The sequence below is a fragment of the Phoxinus phoxinus genome, assembly GCF_949152265.1.
Source record: "Phoxinus phoxinus genome assembly, chromosome: 2".
Taxonomy (NCBI): domain Eukaryota; kingdom Metazoa; phylum Chordata; class Actinopteri; order Cypriniformes; family Leuciscidae; genus Phoxinus; species Phoxinus phoxinus.
In genome coordinates this window covers 12,344,558-12,366,702 of record NC_136877.1, presented here as the reverse complement: position 1 = coordinate 12,366,702, position 22,145 = coordinate 12,344,558, and the positions used below count along the sequence as shown (strand labels likewise).

At 42.8% G+C, this 22,145-nt stretch overlaps 1 protein-coding gene across 2 annotated transcripts in view; it reads left to right on the top strand.

Annotated features, from left to right (window-relative positions):
* Positions 1 to 22,145, top strand: part of casq1b (calsequestrin 1b) — a 61,382-nt gene that overhangs the window by 25,071 nt on the left and 14,166 nt on the right. Inside the window, exons 2-3 of one of the 2 annotated variants that reach the window (XM_079597703.1) lie at positions 12,332 to 12,364; positions 16,958 to 17,051. In XM_079597703.1, the coding sequence (XP_079453829.1) occupies positions 12,332 to 12,364; positions 16,958 to 17,051 (127 nt within the window). The remainder of the gene's footprint in view (positions 1 to 12,331; positions 12,365 to 16,957; positions 17,052 to 22,145) is intronic. The other variant, XM_079597704.1, reaches the window with a different exon arrangement.

Below are 22,145 nucleotides of genomic sequence, written 5' to 3'. Positions count from 1 at the left end.
CTTCATGGCATTCAGTACCGTAGAAAGGTCCCAGACGGGGACTGAAGGAGGTCTGGGAGGATTCAGCCTCCTAGCTCCTTTGAGGAAACAAACCACCAGGTCGTTCCTGCCCAGTGAACGGCCAAGCGTCGGATTAACGACCGCTGATATAGCCGCCACATAGACTTTGAGCGTGGATGGGGTTCTACCCTTATCCAGTAGCTCTTGCAAAAAGGAGAGAATTTCCATCTCCCCGCAATGTAGGGGTGATAGACCCCGGGCTGAACACCAACCCGAAACCATTTAGAGGCATAGAGCCGCCTAGTGGACGGGGCTCTAGCCTGCTCGATCGTGTCTAGTACTCCCTTCGGGAGGTTAGCGGGTACCCGTTTATAGCCCACGCATGTAGGGACCATAGTTCTGGGCGAGGATGCAAAATCGAGCCCTTGGCCTGAGAGAGGAGGTCCCTCCTCACCGGTATCGGCCATGGGGCAGTGCTCGTCAGCTGCATCAATACTGGAAACCACGCTTGGTTCGTGCGGAGCAACGAGTAGCACTGAGCATCCGCTTTCTCTAATTCGCTCCAACACCTGAGGTAGGAGTGAGACAGGAGGAAAAGCAGAGAGCGGACAGCGGGGCCAGACACTGGCCAGCGCGTTCATGCTCTTTGAAAAGAATTTCGGGCACTGAGCATTCTCCTGAGATGCAAACAGGTCTATTTCTGCTCTGCCGAACGTTTTCCACAGCAGCCGCACTGTCTGTGGGTGTAGAGACCACTCTCCCGTAGGAACGTTGTTCCGTGAGAGTCTGTCCGGGCCTACGTTTAAGTGCCCTGGCACGTGTACTGCTCTCAGCGAGCGCAGGTTGTGCTGGGCCCAGACCAAGAGGCGTTCCGTCAACCTGTATAGGTTTCGGGATCTTACGCCCCCCTGGCGGTTTATGTAGGCCACTACCGACATGTTGTCCGAACGGACCAGGACGTGGTGTCCTTTTATCCGGGGACAAAAACGCCTCAGCGCTAGGTCCACTGCCAACATTTCCAGGCAGTTTATGTGTGGTAGCCTGTCCCGTTCTGACCATTGGCCAAAGGGCGGTCTGCCCTCGAGCAGCGCTCCCCAGCCTGAGGTGGACGCGTCCGTGGACGCCACCCTCACGCCCGAGGAAGTCCCCAGGCTTACACCTGATCGGTACCAGTCTGACGCTCTCCATAGTGTCAGGGCTGACATGCATTCCTGATCGACCCTGAGGCGACACAGACCGGAAACCCATGCGCAGCAGACCCAGCTGTAGCACTGATGACGCCGAGGCCATAAGGCCCAGCGTTCTCTGAAACTTCCTGAGCGGGACTATGTGACCGCAGCGGAAGGATGCTATCATATGCAGAATACTCAGTCTGCGCTGTGATGACAGCTGTGCCGTCATAGACAGCGAGTCCAGTACCACTCCCAGAAAAGAAACCTTTTGACCGGGAAACAGTGAACTCTTCTCCCAGTTGACTCTGAGACCTAAACACTCGAGGTGATCGAGTAGTAAAGTCTTGTGCCATACGAGTTCTGAACGCGACTGGGCTAGAATCAGCCAGTCGTCCAAATAATTCAGAATTCGTATGCCTCGGAGTCTCAGGGCTGCCAGCGCCGCGTCCATGCACACTGTAAATGTACGAGGTGCTAGAGACAGGCTGAATGGCAGGACTGTGTACTGATATGCCTGGCCCTCGAAGGCGAATCTCAAGAACTGCCTGTGACGTGACGCAATTTGTAATTGAAAATACGTGTCTTTCAGATCTATTGTCATAAACCAGTCTCCTCTGCGAATCTGCGCGAGTATTTTTCTGGTCGTGAGCATTCTGAACTTTCGCTTCATAAGCGTTTCGTTCAGCTGCCGCAGATCTAAAATGGGTCTGAGACCCCCGTCTTTCTTTGGCACCAGGAAATATCTGCTGTACAAACCCCCTTCGCTCTGAGCTTGTGATAAAGGCTCTATGGCCCCTTTGCTCAATAGCTTCGCTATTTCGGCCCGAAGTAGGTGTGCTACTTCTGTTTTCACCGTAGTCTTGACTCTCGCCGTGTGACGGCGAGGGCGTCGAGCGAACTGTAGCGAATAGCCTCTTTTTATGATGTTCAACACCCATTCTGAAACCCCGGGAAGTTTCCCCCTATGCATCTGCACGAGTAGCTAGGGGTCGAATGAATTCCGGGCCCTGGTCGCGAAATGGCGGCGACGCGAGAGCAACCGTGTGCTGTAACATGGACGCCGTGTTTGCAGCGTTTGAGGCGGGGTGCGCGCTTAATCGAGCGGGCATCCCGCGCGCGCTCAACTCTGTCAGTTGAGAGAGAGCGCGCGGGGCGAGCCCCATAGGGCTCGTTATGTTCGTGGATAAATGTGGGTGCGTGACAGCGGGCACATTTATTACACTGGGGGTACTGTATGTTAGAACTGACTGACCGTGCGTTGGTTTCGTTTTTACAGAAACCGCGGGACGTGCAGTGTGTAGTGGTTGTGGGCACTGAATAGTGGGCACGCTCACCACGTGTGATGCACAATCGACGTGAGTCGATTTTATGTGTGCAGACCCTGTGTTGTACGGGGCTGTGCTTGTGTGTACGAATGGGCACTGGGTGGGCATTACAGTTACACACATTACACCATCGGCCGTGGCCGGAACACCAGAAATTAAACTCTTTTTCAGACTTATCTGGGTCGTGAAAACGGCGTTTGTGTGCAGGCAAACGGGCTTTACTGCCGGTTTGTTGGCTGCAGTATACACTTGTACAAACGCGAGCGCTGGGGCTGTACGAGCGGGAATCTTGGGTGGAAGTCCGGCAGCAGCGGGACCTGAACACCGTCTTTTTCCTAGCCGGGCTAGGAAGGCGCAGAGGCCTCGGGCTTGATCGGGATCTTTGGCCGAGGCCCACGCGGCGGGGGGCGGCGTCCGGCTGAGCGAGAGCGTGGTCTCTGGTCTCGGGCCTTCTGCTGCTGGGTTGCCGCGGCGGGCGCGGGGCGCTGCTGAGCTCGAACAGGCGGCTGTTTAGGGCGGCCTGTCGCGGAGCTGGAGCGCTTGGGCAGGAATTGTCTCATGGCTTGCGACGTTTTCTGTACCTCAGCGAATCGGTCCGCAAAATCCTTGACGGATGATCCGAAGAGGCCAGTCGTCGAGACGGGAGCGTCGAGGAACGCAGAACGCTCTAACTCCGCCATCTCGGAGAGCGTCAGCCACAGATGTCTCTCTGCTACTGTCGCGGAGGCCATAATCCTCCCAATGGCATGTGCAGCGGACTTTGTAGCGCGAAGGGCGAGGTCCGTGGCGCTACGTAGATCCGGCACGTTGATCGCTCCCGGGCCTTCCTCGTCCAGCTTGCGGAGAAGGTTAGCCTGGTGGATTTGAAGTACCGCCATGGTGTGCAGCGCCGATGCAGCTTGTCTGGAGGCGGAGTAAACGCGGCCGTTCAAAGCTGACGACGTGCGGCAGGATCTCGACGGTAACACTCCCTTAGCCCGCCGTCCAGCAGAGGGTGGGGAAAGGTGAGTCGCTATGGCCTCTTCCACCGGAGGAAGAGAGTGGTAGCCTCTGTCTCGAGCACCGTCCACCGCGGAGAATGCTGCCGAGGCAGAAGTGCGCACTCTGGCTGAGAAAGGGGCTTTCCAGGACTTCGCCACTTCTTCGTGAAGCTCAGGAAGAAAGGGGGCGTGTCTAGAGGGCGGCGAAGCGCGGTCTCCGGCTAGAAAGCAGCCATCCAGCCGGTTGAGTGCAGGCTCTTCGGGCGTCGACCAATCGAGGCTGAGGCTCGCGACGGCCTGTGAGAGCAGACGCATCAGCTCTGCCTCGATGCTAACTTTCCCTCCTCGGCGTTCCGGAACGGCGGGGGAGGGGAGGTCCACGGAGCTCGCCCATCCCTTGCTTCCCGAAGCAAGGAGAGAATAGCAGTCGTCTTCCCCCACAGACGCGGCGGCAGACAGCGGCCGTTGTCCGTCGGTGAGCGACTCCAGGGAAGCAGATGGAGAAGCTTGTGGCGGCGGCGAGCTTCTCGCGGTGGAGGGAGGTTCTGGGACCCGCTGAGCGCGGCGCTTTTTACGGCGTGGCACCGTGGCGGGTGGAAGTGCAGCTTCGGCGAACGATGCTAGGCGAGTCCGCAGAGTCGCCATAGGCGTCATGTCGCAGTGATGTCAGCCACCATCACCGAGTGCGATAGCTGCATGCTCTTCACCCATGCAGGAAACACACAGCACGTGGTGGTCCCCGTCGACGAGTGGGGCTCTGCACGAGCCGCAGGAGGTACGAGGCATCTTTAAAAAGACGCTCGTGCTCTTTTGTGAGTGGAAAAAAATGTGTGACGCGACGGCGAACACACACAAAACACACACACAATGAAAAGGATATAAATCCACGCCGAATAGCGTCGCAGGGAACGGCAACTGAAGGCGGCGATGACCAGCGGCTTCAGAGAAGGGCGCGTCCTGCAGAGGTGCTTTCTCGACGGCTGTGGCGGCTTGTATCCAGATTCCAATGATGCGGGAGCTTCGCTGAAGTAAAGAAAATCAGTGTGGAAGCAGCCCGCTCGAGAATTTATAGGCCTAGGCCACGCCCGTTTCGGCGGGACGTGACGCAGAGGGCGCGAAGCGTCCTCATTGGGTCAAGCGTCACTGGGGGCCTCGTATAGGCTGCTGCTTTTCCAGCAGAACAGCCAATGGGCGCGCAAGCTGTTCCGCCTAAGGCTGTATGCTGCTGAAAGCGTTTTACATTAATAACAAAATTAAGGATTAATTTTTAGGCTTCAATATCTCGAGAAAGAATCTTTCCCGTAGCGTCTTCGACGCAGTACGAGAGAACTCTCGTAAGAGAACTTACAATTTACAACTTACAACTTACCCCATATGTGGGGTTAATTGTAACAGACAGAGGGGTTCGTTGTAACACTTGTAACACTGTAACACACATATTTCAGTAAAATTTTATCTGTATAGTTTGACATTGTTTGTGCATCTATATAGATAGATATCCATACATCCATCCCTCATCCAATCATCCTTCTATTATGGATCAATATCATGGATAGAGATATGAAAGGGCCACAGTTTTGCAATACATAAATAAAATCATCAAATATAGTAATTGCAATTGAATTAAATTTTTGTGTGGCAGCTGCATTTACAATTATTTAATAATAACATTAACAATAATAATAATATTAATAAAAACAAGCTTAAAATCACATTTTAAAGGGTTTATTGCATGAAAAAATGCTATATTTTAATAAATAAACAAGTGATCAAAATAGTAAATAAATTCCATAGCCTACAAAGTGAAAAAAATAATAATAATACTTTGACATTTAAATTCCAACATTGTTTGTGAAAGTCCATCAAAGTTAAATGTGGCCAAATAAATAAATAAATAAATAAATAGGCTACTCAAATCTGAAATGTGTGTGTGTGTGTGGGTGTGTGTGTGTGTGTGTGTGTGTGTGTGTGTGTGTGTGTGTGTGTGTCCTTGTTTTATCAAGACACTCCACACGAATGATGTGTAACAAATTTACAAGTGATGAATAGTTTACACTTTAGATTAGGGGATGCAGAAAGTGCCTTGAATACACGTACATATAATTTGTAACAGGTAAGCAACAGTGTTCAACACCTGTTATAGATGATGTGTAAACGCATTAATAAATCATTTATAACACTTTCTGCATCCCCTATTCCAAAGTGTCAACTATTCATCACTTGTAAATGTGTTATCATTCGTAGATACGATTCGTTGACCTTATGCCTTATTGATTCTTGAAGTGGTAATCTACGAATGATGTGTAACACATTTACAAGTGATGAATTTACACTTTAGATTAGAGGATGCAGAAAGTGTTGTAAATGATTTAATCATGTGTTACACATCATCTATAACAGGTGCTGAACACTGTAGTGTGTACTGTAGTGTAAGTGCTGACTGGTGAGGGTATAGACAGCTGTCTTCTCTGAAACACATGGAGTCTTTAACCACTGTGCACCTGATGTTAGCAAAACATTAAAAAAATTAACAATTTATTAAACATTTATGAAACGCATATTCATGTTTTGTAAATGATTAGTAAATTATTAACTAATCAATTGTAAATGACTTATAACAGAATCTACAAAACATACATAAAATAATTAACATATCACTTATTAATAATTTATTAACGCATAGTCATGTTTCGTAAATGATTAGTTAATAATTGACTAATCTCTTGTAAATTACTTGTAACGGAATTTACAAAACATAGCCTATATAAAATGTTAGCATATCACTTGCTAATAATTTATGGATGTTTTGTAAATGATTAGTTCATCATTAACTAACCACTTATAAATTACTTACAACAACGTTGTAATAACTGTAAGGTCAGAAATAACGTTTTCATAATTTAATGAGAACATTAGCCAAATTTTTTTAGAACATATTTTTGTTTGCTGGGATGAAACAAAACAAAACTGGCACATAGAAAGTTTACAAAGTGTCCCAAACTAATATCATTTAAATATGTTTTACATATCTTGTGTATATATTAGTGCTGGGCAAAGATTAATCGCGATTAATCGCATCCAAAATAAACGTTTGTGTTTACATAATATATGTGTGTGTACTGTGTATAATTATTTTGTATATATAAATACACAGACATGCATGAATATATTTAAGAAAAATGTGTTATATATCTAAAATATGTATATTTATATATAATATAATGTATGTATAAATATACTATACAGTGTATATGCAAATATTTCTTAAAAATATAGCCTACATGCATATGTGTGCATTTATATATACAAAATAATTATACACAGTACACACACATATATTATGTAAACACAAACTTTTATTTTGGATGTGATTAATCGCGATTAATCTTTGCCCAGCACTAGTATAGCCTACTAGTGCTGAATATATATTGAATTTCAGCAATGATCACTATTAGGGAATGTTTGAATAGGACCATCTGGTATGATAATGTAATTACCATGTAAAACAAAGACATTAGTGGTTGGAGAATAAGAAAGAGAAAATTATTTATGGTCATGTTTCAGATATTGTCTTAGTCCCTTAAGGATTAGTTATGATTTTAATAATCTTGCTCTGTAAGCATAGCGGTTTCATATTTCCCTTGTGATTTTAAATGGCAAGATAGATAGGCTTCACTAAAATGTTGATACTAAATTTTGGGTTCATCAAATGAAAAGCATCATTCTTTTCTATGGCCTTTTGCTGTCCACATAAACAGCAAGCTGCAGTCAGAACGTCCCATTGTGGTTTGTGCAGGTTTTGGATGGTGGAAGACGCTGGATTATTTGATGTGTAGAGGGGACAGAAACAGGCGCTGTCGTTTAGTGTGATGAAAGCGTCTGCGAGCTCAGTGGTGATGAGTCAGTGGTGAATGTGCCACTCGCTGAGCCACCAGCCCAAACCAAGATAATGTATTGTGCATCGCAACAGAAGAAATGACTAACAGTAGCTGCACATTTTAGCTCTCATTAGCCATTTAAAAATTATTTATTTTGAATTCAAAGAAATTCACATAAATGTAGATGTAGATGTATGTAATTCATACTAGAAAAGTAATGTTAGCCAATATACATTTTGAATGTTGGATTGATGAAGTTAATGTTAATATTCAGTAATATTAAACCAACATTCAACTGAATAATGACAGCCCTGAAGTGCCAGCAGAGATTGTGTCAACTAGATTCTCCCCTGTAAAGGTCTCATCGACACAACAGCCAGTGGCACAGATCCTCAACAAACCCGTCTCCATACCAGCTTGATCTTGAACCATGAACTGGAATATAAATATTTGGAATGTTCCGATTCAATCTGACCTTTAATGCAGCCTGTCCGGCTTGCTTCGTTGGGAACACTTAATATTCAACAATATTATTGATCTGCCTGCATTGACACCATTGTGTGTGAACTGAGCTGAGCTGGACGATGACATCACTGTTTTCTCCAGAGCGGCTGTAAAGATACATGTACTAAATGACTAACTTTTTACAACAGAAATGAATCAACACTTAACTGAACAGCCAAAACAAACATTATTTTCCTGTTATCACTGTAAAGCTGGTTTAAAACAATCTGTATTGTAAAAAGCGCTATATAAATAAAGGTGACTTGACTTGCTCACTATTTTGTTTTATAGCCACTTTTCAGCAGAATTTTATTTTGTCTCATATTATGATATAGTTTCATCATTGAAGCTTATTTGAAACAATCAGTATTGTATAAAGCGCTATAGGTGACTTGACAAAGTCTTTTTTTAAAGTTTTGATAAAACATTTAAAATGCCTTGACGTTTGAATGTTTATATGCCTTACAGACAAAAAGAACAATAGATTGAACAAAAATGTAGTACTGTTTTTAATGGTCACTAAGCAAAGCCAGTTAATTAAGGACTACTGCTCAATTTTGCCATGTACTAAAGGAGAAAAATAACTTAAAAAAAACACCATGCAACTTTTTTGTTATTTGTTAAAGTCAACTCGCGTCTGAACCCAAAGGTCAAATATGTAATTCGCTTTTTCTGGTGCAGGTTTAGATATTTAAATGAACTATTTTCCTCATAGTTGATTTCCTGAACTCATTGACTTCTGAAGTGAAGGTCAGACATCTCTAAGCATGTTAAACATTACAAACAAGAGGAATAAAACGGTGATAAAATTAGCATGGGCAATTCAGTTTCTCTTCAGCATCAAAAAACACAGTAATTTGAATTCGACCTTACAATTCTTTCACACATCCATGGTTGTGTCACAAGATATTTTGGTGTTACATCAGCTTAACCCTTTTGCTGTGTTGAAAACCCTATAGCACTTGTAATGTTTATAGTGAAAAATTACCGGCCTGCAAAAAAAAAGGCGTATAAATCTAGTTGTGCTACCTTATCACCAGATATTGGATTACATTTTTTTTGTCAGCTTGTTTTCTTTCCATTAGGCCAGGTTTTGTATTTATTGTGGAACTGGTCAATCGTAGGCCTTATTTATCTGAGCTTATGTACAGATTTTGAGAGAAAAAGAAAACATTTTGGATATTTTTGTCAATTTTACATAAAAATGTACTGTTCATCACACTAGTGTCAGTGTGCTTTAATGTTTAACCAGGAAACTTGTTTTGAAATGGTTTTATTTTGTACAAAATGACTCAAAGTCACACTGTCCAAAATGACCGGCCTACAAAATATAGCTTATAAATAACTCATAATGCTATTTCATCACCAAATATTGGATTCAATCTTTTTGTCAACTTGTTTTCTTTCATTTAGGCGTCATTGATCTGAGCCTCACTGATTTGAAGATAAAGTTCATCTCTGTGAAAAAGAAAGCCTGTAATACTCAAAATAGTTTGTATGTGTACCTGTTGGATGTGAGTTGTTGTGGCAAAAATTCATCAAACAAACATCACTGCGTAAGAGACACTCAAAGTCAAATTATAAAATAGAAGTATTTATTCTTGCAAGAATAGGAGCAGTCTAATACACAGTTGTTACCCTGTGCAGAAGAGTGACACACCCCCAGACAGACTCAACTAGCTTTTATCTCAGATTCAAGGCCTTCTTCCCCAGTAGTTTTCCATCCAGTAGTTTTCCATAGACAAGAAAGCCATAACATTAGTTGGCCCACTAGCCCCCCTGCACCAAATGGCCTTCTGACAATATGGTCAGAGGTCCTTGTTCGTCTGTTCTCTGGAGTGTCTCTCCCTTCTGCCTCCCCAGGTACATAAACAGAATCTTCTCTCACTACAAGTGAGAGACACACATGTGACATTCTTTGAATCATCTATATTTTACTAAAGATCAATGAATATCATAAAACTTCCACCACAGAGTGCATGTGTGCTTGTGCGCGCGCGTGTGTGTGTGTGTGCGCGAGCGGGGGTGCACAAGTACACATGTATCTACACATGTACAGGTCTGAGGCAAGTATTTTTGCAAGCCCATGTACATATGCAAACATGAACATGATGAACACGCTCCTGAACACTAATTGTTTCTCTGATTTTCGACTCCACCGTTCATTTTCAATGGCCGATCATTTTTTTTTCTCCAATATAAGCTCAAAACAATGAGGCCTACGATCAATCAATTTAAAAAATAGATACAAAACCTGTGCTAATTTAAAGAAAACAACTTGATGAAAAGATTGAATCTAATATTTGGTGAAAAAAAAGAATAAAAAGAGATGTATAAGAAAAAAAATTGTAGGCCGGTAATTTTTTAGCCTGAACACCACAAGTGTGACTTTGCGCCATTTTCTACAAAATAAAAGTATTTCAAAACAAATTTCAATTCAAAGCATAAGGAGAGCAATTCAAAAGCATAAGGAGCCGTCTACTTTCTATGAGCTCTCGCGGTACTTTGATGACATTCACCGATCGGTCTGTGCAGCGCCGGTTCAAGTCGAACTAGCCTATTGTCTTGATTGTCTACAGGTCTTGTTTAGTCATCCGTCCTTGTGTTTTTAAGACCTTATGTTTGCCTTGTTACTTTGTCTAATGTTCGTGTAACTCATTGTTCAGTGAGTTATGTTTCTGCCGAGTCAAGTTTTATTTATTATTTGTTTACATTGGATGTAAATAAAAATGTACTGGGTTCTTCAAGCTCGCCTCCAGTGGATTATGTAACAATAATTGGTGATGATGTAGCATAATGAGATATTTAAAAGCAATCTTTGTTACAATGTGAAAGAAACCACACAAAGAATTTAAAAAAAAGTATTAAAAAAATTGTGGGAAGTTGTTAAACCCTAGGTGAGTAAAGTCAGTAAATTATAGTCCAATGCAATAACATTAACTAGTATTTTTGGGTACGGGGAAATCCTCTCCAGGTCAAAATGATCTGAACACAACCTAAGGGTAAAAGAAATGTGTTTCTTTTTTTTCTTTTTCTTTTTTCTCGTTTTATAAGATTCTTTCTCTGTCTGAAAACATGCTGTCAGATATGAATCATAGCTGAGTCATTTCAGCTGTCATTATTCTCACAAAAAAGGATACTTCACATCAACAATCTGGTGCTAGAAGTACAGCAAAACATTTATTTTATGAAGCAAGAATAGAATTGTTTTTGGTTTTACTATTTGGTTTTACTATTGTTTATTTCCTTTTAATACCATTAAAATATTAAAAATGCCTTTCCTTTAAAAATGCATTCTCTATTGAATATTGAACAATTTGGTGCTTTCTGACATATTTCACTGCACTTTTCATGTGACACGTCCACAATAAAGGCTATAGGCGATATAATTTTTCTCTCCATTGCAGATGCAGGCTTATCCACCTTGGCTGCATCTGAAATCAAACACTCTCTTGAGTAGGTACTTTATTTTGGTAACACTTTATTTTGATGGTCCCTTTTGAACATTCTGTTGACTATAAGCAACTACATGTCTACTCACTCTCATTAGAGTACTAGTAGACTGTCTGCTTAATATTTGCTCTTTATTGTGATGGTCCTCCAACAGACATTCTACTGACTTTGCAAGTATACAGTATGTCAACTTATTCTAACCCTAACCCCACCAGTCTACTAATACTCGACTAACACTCTAATGTGAGTTAGATATAGGTGCAACATCACTTATAGTCAATAGAATGTGTCAAGAAAAAAAAAAGTGAAACGCTTATTCTGAACAAGTACTTACTTTGCGTGCCCTAAAGAAGCGCACCAATGGTGACACCGATGTACTACATATACCATGTTGCCACTGTCATGTGTCCTACCAGCGTTAGTTGTGTGCTTCACTGCCATTCACAAATCATCTCCTGTGGCCTCATGGGATAGTAAAGTGTCCATCAAATGCACACTTCAGAATCTCCCCGGAAGTAGTAGGTCATCTGGGTTCTTTTTGCCTACTCTTTTATGAGAAATGTGGGTACTCACTGTGTTTACAAATCATGCACTTAGTATGTTGATGTCATATTGAGCAAGGAACCTTGCTAAAAATGTATTTATCAATAATCGGTACCTGTAATCATAATTGTGTTAGAAAATAAATACAATTGGTTGTTTTTTTACTGCCACTTGTGTTTATTTCAGCTGTAAACTGCAGTGACATGTGTGTATAGGTTGGCCTATACGTTTTAGCAGCCAGGGGTTGTTTGTTTGAATTAGTTTCTGAACATCTGTTGACAAACAGATGCAACATGCTGAGACAAAATAACAGAACAGAAGTGCAGGAGTCCAGAGAGGCTTGTACAAAGCAATTTCCCTAAAATAAATTAGTTTATAAATCTTTGACTAATAGCAAGAATAGTTTATTTAATAGTATTATTGCTCTGTTAGTTAATTTATGCTCCAATCTAAAGTCACCTGACCTTTCTCTGCAGTTGCTAACAAGCCCTGCCGCCTTGACCTACCAGGTATGTTCAAGCCCTCACATGATTGTGTTTTGTTTTGTTCTGTTCTCTCTTTCTCTGTGTTTCTCAAGTCTGGCTTATCACTAAAGCTTCATCCAAAATATCTGAATAGCATCCTTCCCCCCTCACTAGAGCCACTCTAAAGGTGTTTTATGACATATGAGCGGTTTGTAAGAACCATGGAAAGAACAAATGATGCTCCTTCAGACGTGTTGGATGTGGCCGGTGAGAGATGTCGCAGTGAGTTTTTACAGGATAGCACTTCCTGTGAGGCAGAGACAGGTGACCTGCTGCTGCCATTAATGCAATGTGAATGTGCCGCTGACCCTCTAGCTTGTCACCACGTCCCAACCTTTGCATCATGAGCTGTGTTAAACACAGCCTTGTTGATGTCATTCAGGAAGATGGGGACAAACTCTGATGTAGCAAAAATTTGGCGGAATGAAGCTCAAGTGTCTTGTTGTGAGTGCTGTGACTTTGACATTTGTGTGCCGACTTATTGTTTTCATCTTCAGAAGACAAATGAAGATATTTCTGATGAAGTCCGAGAGTTTTCAGTCTCTCCATTGGGAGCAACGCAACTTAAAAATCCAAGGTCCAGAACGATAGGAAAGACATCATTAAAGTTATCCATGTGACTCCAGTGGTTTAAACCTCAATTTTATGAAGCAACTCAAGTGCTTTGCTTGCACAAACAACATAATTTGCCTCTATATTTACCAAATAATATTATCCAAAGCATGTTCACAGAACAACTTCCGGTCTTAAGTCAACACAACACGTGTCATGGTGCTCCCCCTACTGGATTGCAGGTTGATATTTTTGTAAAAAAAAAAAAAATTGTGCAAACAAAGCACTCGCGTCACTTCATAAAATTAAGGTTAAACCCCTGGAGTCACATGGATTACATTAATGATGTCTTTTAATGTTGCGTAGCTCCCAATGGAGGGACGGAAAGCTCTCGGATTTCATCAAAAATATCTTCATTTGTGTTCCGAAAATGAATATGGGTGTGTATTCGGAACGACATGAGGGTGAGTAATTAACAACACAGTTTTCATTGAACACATTCCAAGAACACTTTACATAATTTTGACAAATAACACAAATAATACAGATGTACACTGAGGATACAACAAAAGGCAGTCAGATGATCATTTAATTTTCAATAATCAAAATAAGTAAGGATCTGAAAATGAAATTAAACAATAAGTTAATAAAACATTAATGTAAATGAATGAATTTTGAGTTCTGTCAATCCCGGTCTGAAGTAATGTTTTTGTGGCATGTTCTAACTATTTAGTTATGTTTGCACCCTGTTAGATATCTGTTTTGCTTTATTTAATAAACCACTCTGCTATTTTGAACTATATCTTCATATTCACTGGACTTGACAGAAACGTGACTGGACTTAACAGAAAGGATTTACTGCTGCATTCTTTTCCTTTCCCCCTTCCCTTACTATGGACTTACCCGCCGTCCAACTCAGCCTAGAGCAGAATGAGCAATCATTAGAGAACCACACAAGGACTATTTCGATCTGGTGTGCCTCGCTTTGTGTGTTTTATTATACTAGCTTTAGCGAGCAATCCAAGGAACACCTGCCTGGTGTTAGTCCTCGAAAAGATTTGCATTTGTGGAGTTGGTGCGGGTGAACAATTTATCAGCTTTCAACATCTGCCCCAAGGAAGAGGTCACCAGCCCTAGAGCCCAGCCAGCCGCATCCCATGGCTCACACGGAGTGTGAGATACATTGACAGATACATTGCTGTGGGACTGCTTATGGAGGAAAGCCCCACCCACACTTTCGTTGCTGAGAGTGAGCTGCAGCTGGCCACTGAATTTTTTGAGGAAATGGAAGAGGATATTTTGGGTACTTCTCATTTCTAATTTGTGCTTGCTTGTTTCCTTTCCTCGATTTCTTTACCTGCATCTTAGCTCCACCCCCTTAGAATGCGAGGGAAGTGTATCCTTGCTCATGACTCCTCAGGAAGCTTTCTCACTCCTCGTTCATCACCTCCTTGGGGTGCAAATGTAGAATTGACATGCCCTTCAAGATGGCTGAGTTCGATCGGTTTCTGGGTTTTTTTTTCCTGGAGGACGGAGGAACAAGGAAATGAGGAAGCATCATTTGAGTATCAAGAAGCACCCCTTGAGACTCTTGTCCGCGCTGGTCCCGCCCATCTTTCCCTGTTCTCATTTTGCCTGTGTTCCTGATCATTATTAGTCTCCCTAATAGTTAATTAGTCCTTGCACATTTACCTTGTTTACTCCCTTGTGTATTTAGCCCGCAGTTTTCTTTGTTTCATTGTCCGGTATCATTCATGGTTATGTGGTTGTGTTAGTTTGCTCCAGCGATCTCCTGTATGTTCCTTTGTTGATTAATAAAGTAGTGTTTATTTAGATCCTCGTGCATCATGCGATTTCTACATCCACTACAGCGTGACAAAAAAATACCAGACCCAAAAGATATGGATTGCTTCCATTGACTTTGCCCCAATGGGGAGTTTCCATGGGCCGGCAATAACATCTGTGCCAGTGGGAGTAGCTGATCGATTCCCGCTAACGAACCTCTTCTGCCTCTGGTGGGCCCATCCTGCTCTGAGTTATCTTCGTCACCACTAGTCCCGTTCAACACAGAGTTGTCTTCGTCGCCACTGGTTCAGTCCAACACCAAGCCTTTCCTGACCCATAATCTGTTCAGTATTGTGGCGATTCACTCATCCCTCCGAGCCCTCAGCTCTACCTTGGCTCATCGACAAGTTGGGTCCTCTTGGCTGCTCGCCCCCTCGAATTCACCTGTGACCATTGTCCTTCCGGCTCCACCAGGCTCCCTCGTGAGAAAGTCACATAAACCACGAGAAATCCGATCAGAGAAGTCAGACTGAAACGGATTTCCAGAAATGCAATTTGAATACGATTTTGCCTTTCATGTGATTTTTTGCTATTCACATGCTAAATCTGATCAGATTTCAATCGGATATGCACAAAAATAGTATTTGAACTGACAATCTAAACGTAGCTTAAAGGGGTGGTATAATGCTTTTTTCACAAGATGTAAAATAAGTCTCGAATGTCCCCAGAATGTGTATGTGAAGTTTTAGCTAAAAGAAAATCATATATATTTTTATATAGCATGTTAAAATTGTCATTTTTTGAGGGTGAGCAAAAACGCACCGTTTTGTGTCTGTTCCTTTAAATGCAAACGAGCAGCTGCTCCCAGCACAGAGGGCAGAGCTTCAAGAGCTTGCACTCACACAGACATGCACTGAAAATTTCAAAAACTTTTAGCCTTTTATGTTCAAACCGGAGTCAGACAAAGATGGAAAGACTCAAGAATTGACAACATGTAAAGCAACAGGACATTTCTAAATGGTTAGTTGATGAATTTATGTAGCTTATGTGTAGTTGACTTGTCTCATTGAGTAGCATATTCTGTCTTGATAATCTATAAATCGTGTTCCCGGGGGCAGGGTTTATGTAAATTCTAGGGTTAGTGTGTTGTGTTGTAGTCCTTTTAAAAAGCAATTTCTTTAAAAGCAATATCTCCCTTTGCTTTGAACTTTGAGCATTGTAACTTTGCAGATGTTGTTTATGCTCAAACAGCAAAATTACACACTAACTAAAGTTAGAAAAGTGAAATCATAATCAACCACCCCTTTAAGATTTTTGATTGATTAGCACACCTGCTCATATTTGAGTTCATTTTCCTCCAGTATTTAAGTTTCTTAGTTCATACAGTTCATTGTCCAGTTGTTTTTGCCATGCAGTTTTGTTTTGTTTCCGCCATTTTGGATATCTGTTTTACTTTATTTAGTAAACTATGATGTTATTTTGCACTAGCCTACCTCGCCCATCTTCATCTTCATTTTTATTGGACGTAAAATGTGACAGATAGGTACAAAAAGTGTTTGAGTAAGTATGTAAATATTTGATCAAGCTGACATGAGGAGGAATTAGATTTAATAATCAGGATTTCAACCACAGATGTTTGTATTAGTGCAGTGTTTAGTGAAGGACATTTTAATGCGACTGAGATTGAAGTTCTCCGTCTGAAGGTAAATAGTTATTTATGTTTTTTTTATTAATATGTTTAAATGTAATGAATGTTACTATTATGTTTACTTATGCACTTATTTCAAACGTGTGTATACAAGCTGAAATTATAAAATGGTCACATTCTTATGTTGTGTTGAGAATCATGCATTGGTCTGTCTCTTGATGTTTATGTATGCAGTTGACCTGAGCAACAGCATACATACATTTGCACCTGTGTCTGTGTGTCCAGTCTTTGACATGCCTGATCAGACTCTGCATTGGTCAGATCTCTTGTCCACCTCTAGGTCCTATTTCATACATTTTTAGAAGGTGCAAAGGCAGCACTCCTGGCATTTGCATTGATGGCCTTGTGTCTCGTTTAGGCTTTGAGTATATTGAGTGTGAGAGAGGTTGTTGGTTGTGTTTTATGGCTGTAGTGCTGAATGGCCTACTGTTAAAGGATTTTGCAATTAGTAAAGGATTGAACACTCTGTGTTTAGTCTATGTTTCTGGTTTAGAGTTGTATACGTTACAATAAACTCTTTGCTGTTCCTGCAGCTTGCCGCCCAGGTGCTTGATGATCTTGAGGATGAGGACATTGGATTCGGCCTGGTGGATTCAAAGAAAGACAGAGCTGTTGCTAAGAAGCTAGGTAATCTCTGATCCCATCCTATGAATGCATCTGAAATGCATAATCTTCCATTTACAGCCTGTAATACAATTATTACCTTCAATTTCCAGTAGGAGACCTGTTTAGTTCACTTAGTTTTGTTGCGGCCATGACATATTAACTCGTGAGAACGTGATAAAACGACGTGGCCACAAGATATTAATTTGTGGGAACGTCATATTAACTTGTGGTAACGCGATAATAAGCCGTGGCCACAAGATCATTTTGATGAGGTAACAACATCCTTATGTCGTGTTTATGTTGAGGGAACTATCTATTTCTATTTCTCATGGCCACTAGTTAAATGCGTAAACAACCTGTATGACCATAGCAATCTGGAATTATTAGAAATGGATAGGTCTATTATAATAATATAGATTTTTAATCAAGAATAAGTGCAGAATTAAGAAATTATTATATTGACATGTTGCCTGTTATATTGTATTGCGTGTGATGGTGCCTATAGACAGCATTCGAATGAAGATTCTTATCAATAAATGTTAAAATAATATTCCTTGTACATTTTTATCTATCCCATCCAACAGTCTTTTAAATCCATTCACTGATCACTTTTTTTATTTATTTAATATTTCTATATAAAAATATATATTTGCTTTATTTTCCCCTTCATTTCCCAGATCTCTTTACCTAGTTAACTTTCTATATTACAGTACATGTATGTTACTTAAAGAAGTATATATTTTGTTTATATATCAAATTGCCCGATCATGCCAATTAAGTTTTTACTTTATGACTGTATTTCTGTAGACTATCAGTAGCCTCTGTGACAATAAATGAGCGTCTATCTTTATTTGTAGACCTTCGTGCCCATGACAGCATTCAAATGAAGTTCGAATAATTTGTTATTATTAATAGTCTATATGTTAAAAGAAAATTGAACGCCTCGAGTTCCATATTGCTTTTATAAAACAGTTACCACACAAAATAAGTGTTAAAACTTTTTTTTAAAGTAAATTCATTAAATGCTATCCTTCCGCTAAAAAAAATTCCTGACAGTGACAGTAAATGGCAAGAAAATGGTCCTAGGTGAAACATGCCTCATCTTGTGGAGCTCAAATAAAAAAAGAGAATAAGAACTGTTCTCATATGATGTGTCATAGTTTTGTAACACCTTATGATATTTTTTTCACATATCTGCTTATCTCTCAGCATGAGCAAACATCTGTTTTCCATCTTTGCCAACCGATTTGCAGCACAGAGCGAGTTTGCAAGTGTCATTACATTGTAGAGAGACAGAGAGAGAAAGACAAAAAGAAAGACAGAGCTGTTGCTAAGAAGCTAATCTCTGATCCCATCCTATGAATGCATCTGAAATACATAATCTTCCATTTACAGCCTGTAAACCAATTCTTACCTTCGGTTTCCAGTATCAGTCTGTTGCTGTTAGTGAACAACAAATGCTAATAAATGCTCTGTATCACAGAAAACTAATGGGACCTTAGTCCATATTACTCTGAACTGATGGGTATCATGAATGAAACAGAAAACTATTAAATACAGTAATATTCCCTCCACACTTCGGAAACGGTGGGCTTCCACACAGATACTCGCACACATCAACATACGAGAAGCGTCTCACTGCAGCCTGCGGTGGACATCCAACCCACCCGGCCCACATCCAAGTGTGATGTTTGTTAGAACGTCTCATGCTACATATGTAACCCTGACTAGAGGGAACTCCCCTGCGTGATTGAGTCGTGTATAGTTTCCTCAGCATAAAGAAGTCGTGGCCACAAGAAAAATGATATCATTCCCTATAATCAGTCCAATGGAAAGACGAGACGTCATAAGCAGGTGACGTCATGCAGGAAACTATAAAGCACACCTGAAAACAGACCGTGCTAGCTTCTGAAAAGCCGAAGTAAGTCGATCACAGGCATGCAAGGAGTATGGCAGGACGACACAGCGTCTCGTTCCCTCTTCAGGGAACCAGGGTTACATACGTAACCTGAGACGTTCCCTTTCAAGGGAACTCGAGCTGCGTCGAGACCCCGTGGGAACACTATACCTACGACGGCATAAAATGCCTGTTCTGTGTTAAGTCATTGCGCACACAAAGAAGCAAGCACCCTATACCCTGGAGTGGAGCTAAGATCCAAGTCATAAAATCGAACAAATGTATGCAGAGAGGATCAGCCTGCCGCATCACAAATGTCATGGAGGGAAACTCACGATAATAAAGCCTTAGAGGCAGCCATAGTCCTGGTAGAATGGGCCCAGACAGCCAAAGGTGAGGGCTGACCAGCCGCTTCATAAGCAAGCATTCCCACTTGCTCATCCTCTGCTTGGATGCAGGGTCTCACTGCATATATATTGTGCTTACAATGACAGAAAACAATAAATAGACAGGGACAGTGTACAGAGAGCGCTTGCTGAAGGCACAGAAGCTAGCGTGGTCTGTTTTCAGGTGTGCTTTATAGTTTCCTGGTCGATGACATCACCCGCCTATGACGTCTTGTCTTTCCATTGCACTGATTATACACGTGTTTCACACGCAGGGGCGTTCCCACGGCGTCTCGACACAGCTCGGGAACACAGGGAACCCATGCCCATGGCCAAATACTTTACATTCACATTAGCACAACATAAGGCCAGCAGGGGTCACTCATAATTCATTACATAAATAATAAACAGTTAATTTGGCTGAAATACATAATACATGAAACTATGTTGATTGTTTATGTCACTAAGGATGGTTGGTAAGGGTGTTGCAGTGATACACAGAACCGTTGGGTGAAGTGGTCATAGATGTGCTTTATCGTGAATAATTAAATAGTCAATCACAATCAAGAACTCAAGGTCAAGATGTCTTTATTAGTACCAAAGGGTAAATTTGTTGTGCAGACAGGAGATTCAGTAATCCATACTTAAAACAATCCATACAAAATTTAAACATAAAATAAACAAAAATATCCAAAAGTATAGAAACGTCTCAGGTTACAACTGTAACCTATGTTCCCTGAGAACAGGGAACGAGACAATACGTCATCGACGCTATGGGGAACGCCTCAGGCGTGACAGGTGTCTGAAATCACAATCAAATCACGGCAATCACATTGACCGGCGACAGCCCGTGAATCATTACGTGAATGATTAACGTGCGACCAGGAAGTATATAAGGGCGCCTTGCAAACATGACAAATCATCCTTCGTCTGAAGGGACTGTTTGGTAGGCAGGCCCCGAGGCATGGCAGGGAGACGTATTGTCTCGTTCCCTGTTCTCAGGGAACATAGGTTACAGTTGTAACCTGAGACGTTCCCTTTCGAAGGGAACTCAACAATACGTCATCGACGCTATGGGGAACGATATACCCACTCCGCCATGCTGAGGGGAGTGCATGCCAGGAGGCAGTGACAACTGTCAGAACCAGCAAATTCAAAATGAAATGCAAGAACCACTCACCCTCAGGTCACACTGGGCTGTCAGTGACAGCATTCCCTACGGTCATAGCCCAAGCTATAAGCCTAGCAGGAGGAACTCCAAATATGTAATCCGAAGGCCTACCTGGGCCTGCTCAAAGGCCTAGGACCACAACTTCAATTTAGAAGGGGTCCCTTCTAGGGAATGTGGCTAGGGAACCCGAGGGAACCCCAGCCAGTCACTATACGGGGGAATATACCACCCGAAATGCCACCAGGACGGCCTGACCTGGTGTCACTACGTCGGACACTTCAGTCTGGCCAAATTCCTGTCTGTCTGGAGACAGAGCCTCTGGACATTTGCCTTAGGTAAGGCATCCAACCCGAGGGACTGCGAAGCTGGCAGTGAAACCTCAGCCCGGATCTCAGAGACGGGATATCCCGGAGAGTATGACTCAGCATAGTGCTTTAAACCCTTGCTAGAGAGGGGAGTTTCTCTACTCGATCCACGGATCTACCCAGTGTTTGTGTTTGAAACACTGAGGAGGCCTGTGAAGGCCTAGGGGCTGATCTAACTGGGAGGCCTCACGAGAGGCCTACGACCGTCTGACCAGACTCAGGAGTCCAAACACTCATAGAGACCCTCAGTGAGGGGAGCAATGGACTGACTGGTAGGAAACCAGGCTGTAGGCAGAGAAGTTCCGGGAGGGAACCAGTAGCAGAGGACGAACACTTTAGTTGAGCCAGGGCGCGAGCTCGCTTTTAGCAGCGGCCAAATGAGGCCAGCTGAACTGATAGCAGGCGGCCACTAGCTTCCAGAACCCAGCATCGTTGGGGAACCACTCACAGGGAGGCCTGACAAAGCCTACTACCTGATAACCACAGTAAGTGGGAGCTCATATTCAGGAAGGCCTGGTGAGGCCTGCAACCTGATAACCACAGTATGTGGGAGCTCATAACCAGGAAGGCCTGGTGAGGCCTGTAACCTGATAACCACAGTATGTGGGAGCTCATAACCAGGAAGGCCTGGTGAGGCCTGTAACCTGATAACCCCAGCATGTGGGAGCCCATGACCAGGAAGGCCTGGAGAGGCCTGTAACCTGATAACCACAGTATGTGGGAGCTCATAACCAGGAAGGCCTGGTGAGGCCTGTAACCTGATAACCCCAGTATGTGGGAGCTCTTATGACCAGGAAGGCCTGGTGAGGCCTGTAACCGGATAACCACAGTATGTGGGAGCTCTCATGACCAGGAAGGCCTGGTGAGGCCTGTAACCTAGCGACCACAGTGTGTGGGAGCTCAAAACCAGGAAGGCCGGATGAGGCCTGTAACCTGATGACCACAATATGTGGGAGCCCACATTCAGGAAGGCTGGGTGAGGCCTGTAACCTGACATGTGGAGACTCATAACCAGGAAGGCCTGGTGAGGCCTGTAACCTGATAACCACAGTATGTGGGAACTCACCTTCAGGGAGGCCTGGTGAGGCCTATTACCTGATAACCCCAGCATGTGGGAGCTCATGACCAGGAAGGCCTGGTGAGGCCTGTAACCTGATAACCACAGTATGTGGGAACTACCTTCAGGGAGGCCTGGTGAGGCCTACTACATGGCAGCCACGATACTTCGGAGCTCACATTTAGGGAGGCCCGGAGCGGCCTACCACCTGATAATCACATTATGTGAGAACATGCCTT